We start from the raw sequence: 3,508 nt of genomic DNA on the forward strand, positions 1-3,508 counted from the left end.
CGACGACAGCGAGCTGGAGGGTCTGCCGGGCTTTCGGGACATCGTGAACATGGGGGTGAAGGTGGATTACATGACCCCGGACTTCCCCAGCCTCTCCTACCCAAATTACTACACACTGATGACGGGTGAGTACCTGCCTTTGCTGGGATGCTTCTCGGAGCTGCCAACTCCCACTGCCAATGCAGACTGCTTTTTCCCCTTGACTTTTCCCTGCAAAGATGACATAGAAATAACACAGGTCTTGCTTTTAGCTGGGAGTTTAAAAGCGGTGCAGCATTACAGCTCAGTATCACTTGTCCAAAACCTGCACTGAACTTGGAAACGCCGCATGGAGCTGATTTTTGAAGTTTCCCTTTTGCTCTCACACGGTGCTGCTGGGTCCCCACCTGCTGCCACCGCAGCAGCACGGCTGTCCAGCCCCAAAACCCCACTGGTGGGGGCTGCTGCATCTCGGGCATAAAAATGAGTGGGAAATGCACAGAAAACGAATACGAGCCTGCTCCCAGCCTTTCCAGTTAATAAAAAGGCATGTAAAGTGAGGGTGACTAAGATAAGAACTTCTTGTCAGCCAGCAAGTTCAGCGTTAAATTCCTTTTTAAACTTAACAGAATTTATGCTTAAACAGGCTTCTGTCTTAAGACATTAAGAATTCTTGCTTTTGTTCCCTACAGTTTCTCTTTTTCTGACTGCCCAGGAGAGGCTTTCCAAAAATTGGGAGGATAGTCACAATTTTCATGATACTGATTTCCTTTTAATCTAATCAGAGCAACACATTATTACAGTGATACTAGGAAGGTGCACAGAGTACAGCGGAGCCCTTCACAGCAGAGAAAGACACCCTGGAAAAAAACATTAAGTAGGAAAAACAAACAAACAGAAGAGTTTTTTTCTGGAGTTTCTGATTGTATTTTTCTGTAGAGTTATTTAACAAACAAGACTGTCCAGCTAATAAGAAGCAGTGAGAAAATCTATCCTCTCCTAAGATATGTGGCATCTTCTGCTGTCCTCAGAACAATACCATGCCCAGCAGTCCATACAGTGCTTGCTGGGAAAGCAAATAGATGCCATTGTAACACAAAAATCTGACATCAGTTGTGCCCAGCTTGTTTTGAAACTGTTTAACCCCTTCCTCCCTGACTTGAGAGAGGAATGCCTTTCTCTTGCTTGTCTCTGAACTGAGAAGAGTACCAAACGGCCCGCCACAGGTTTTTTTCATGCCTTGGTGTAAATGCATGAATGCAGAGCAGATGTCATGATGGAAAATAGAGGTGTCACTCCACTGCAGACCATGTTCTTTAGGTGTATATAGGCAAACCAGCTTAACACTTCATGTGTGCAAAAGCCTTTGGATGCAGTTAAAGAGAATAGGGAAAGCGATGGCTTTCTCTCCTTACCATATTTAATCATTACTCCTGTTAAGTGTGTATGTGTACAGTGAAGTCTATAATCAGCCTTTGGAGGAGTTTTGAAAACATCCTACTTTGTACTCACAAAGGAGTTTTGTTTTAGATGATGAAATACAAGTACTAGACTTTTAATGTTTTTAGGGTGCGAGAGTTTCTGCAGCCCAGCTTGAAGACCAAACTCTTCTTATAAGCTTCCTGACCTTTAGGATGGGGATCTCATTGCAAATACAAATGAACTGCAAATAACAATTCACCTTCATTACACGAGTCACAGCAGTGTTAAATAGCTCAGAACAAACAGAAGACCAAGTTGAGGTGATGAACAAGCACAGAGGAAGATCCAAGGCTGCGCTGCATGCCGTGGCTGTGTCCTGACAAGGCTGCGGGGTAAATCCCATGGCTGTGCTGTCCTTCCTACCCCCAGCACTACGGTGCGGTCTGTGCAGAAAAGGAGACATCACGTTTTAGGTGATGGTGGGGTTAGGAGTGTGGGGTACACGGCAGATGTAGCATTAGCCATGTTCAGTCTGTGCACGTTTGATTTGCAAAGCTGGAACAGCTTTAGGAAAAAATGCAGATTGGCAGGGTGACATAAGCATCACTCCATAGTGGCCTCCTGAGGGACAGGCAAGTTACCCTCTCCCCATTGCTGCTGTACAGGCGTGGGAAAGCTTACATTGCATCTTGCCAGTCATGCGTCTCCTCTGCAGGGGACAGGGATTGGACTCGTTTTGTTTCCATTTGCAACTGACATGTGCGGGACTTAAATTTTGCCACAGTTTCTTCTGGGAAATCAGGGACTGTAAGGCTGTCCTTCATGTCTTCTCCTAAACTGCTGTATCATGAGCTGTTAAGAAGCTCACATTTTTAACCTCTGAATTGCTGTATTAGAGCATTTGTGAGTGCAGTTTCATTCTATATCAGCTTTTTGAGCTAAATCAGCTTAAGAAATTTCTGGCCTCACCTGCCTATTCACCACCCCTGATTTGTTCACTGTATCCCACCACTGTTTCAGATAAGCACTCCTGTCCCTCCCTTCTCTGCTCATTCACAAGGTCTTGTGGCCCCGCATCCATTCAGGAGCATACACGGCTGCCACGTCTCAAACAGCGTGTGTGTGAAAACGCTGTGGTTGGGATGTATTTCTCTTTTGCATCTATCCATTTGTGTGAGCAAGGCTGCGTCCTCAGCATCTGCACAAGCTTTGTGACTCCAGAGAGAGGGTAGTTGTTTCGGGGGGTGCTGTCCCTCATTTCAGGGGCTTTGGAGGAGGACAGTGGACTCTGCTCCTGCGACACCATACCCATTGGGACTGGGGTGGTGCTCACAGCTCAACAGGAAGGCAAAGCACTACCCTGTATTAGCTGAAAGACAAATGCTATTTGCTTGAAGAAGTGTCAAACACCATCCAAGTCACTGCTGGAGCAAAGGCATCTTGCTAATGCTCAACCAGAGAAGTTGTTTTGTTACAAAAATCTGGTGGTGTGCAAGGTAGCCCAAGGATGTCCTGGCTTAAAATCCCACTCTTTGAAAAGCCATATTCTGTAACAACTTCATTAATGCCACCTTTCTCAGTCCTGGCTTCCACAGTGGTATAAAGACTCGTTCTTGGATGGTTGGGTTGTTTTCTGAGCTGTCAGGCTGGATCCTAGCTGGTGTCCTAGCTCTCCATGCTCCAGTTAGGATATTGCAGTTGTTGACCTGAAAGGTGTGACATAAAATGGTGAATTGTGTAAAAGGAGCTGTTGCTGCCAACACATGTGTTTGAGAGAGCTTTGTGGGGCTCAATATGGCCTTGGCAAGGGAGGGAAGGAGGAGTCCAAATACATGTATTCCAAAAGGCTCACTTAATTACACCATGTGCTGTTTGTTTTGCAAAGTAAGGAATTAAGACCACCAGCCACTTCAGCTTTTTATCCTGTGGGAAGCTTTTAATATTTCACTTTCTCTGCCTCAGCCTGGCTCTGTGGGGAGCTCTCATGCCAAGCTAAATGGAAAGTCTGCTGCAATCACGAGTTATTGCTTCAGAGCCCTTCATGACATGTCTGTTGAGAAAAGCTGCTCATGCGGAGGGGTTTGGGTCTCCCTCGCCTGCCAGCCTG

At 46.0% G+C, this 3,508-nt stretch overlaps 1 protein-coding gene across 1 annotated transcript in view; it reads left to right on the top strand.

The window, feature by feature from the left end:
- Positions 1 to 7: 7 nt before the first annotated feature.
- The window catches only part of LOC104472374 (ectonucleotide pyrophosphatase/phosphodiesterase family member 6-like), a gene marked incomplete at both ends in the record, with an annotated part of 21,252 nt that continues 17,751 nt past the window's right edge, over positions 8 to 3,508 (top strand). Inside the window, one exon of the mRNA XM_010088025.1 lies at positions 8 to 125. Within this exon, the coding sequence (XP_010086327.1) occupies positions 8 to 125 (118 nt within the window). The remainder of the gene's footprint in view (positions 126 to 3,508) is intronic.

This window comes from Pterocles gutturalis, unplaced genomic scaffold, assembly GCF_000699245.1.
Source record: "Pterocles gutturalis isolate BGI_N339 unplaced genomic scaffold, ASM69924v1 scaffold48066, whole genome shotgun sequence".
Lineage (NCBI taxonomy): Eukaryota > Metazoa > Chordata > Aves > Pterocliformes > Pteroclidae > Pterocles > Pterocles gutturalis.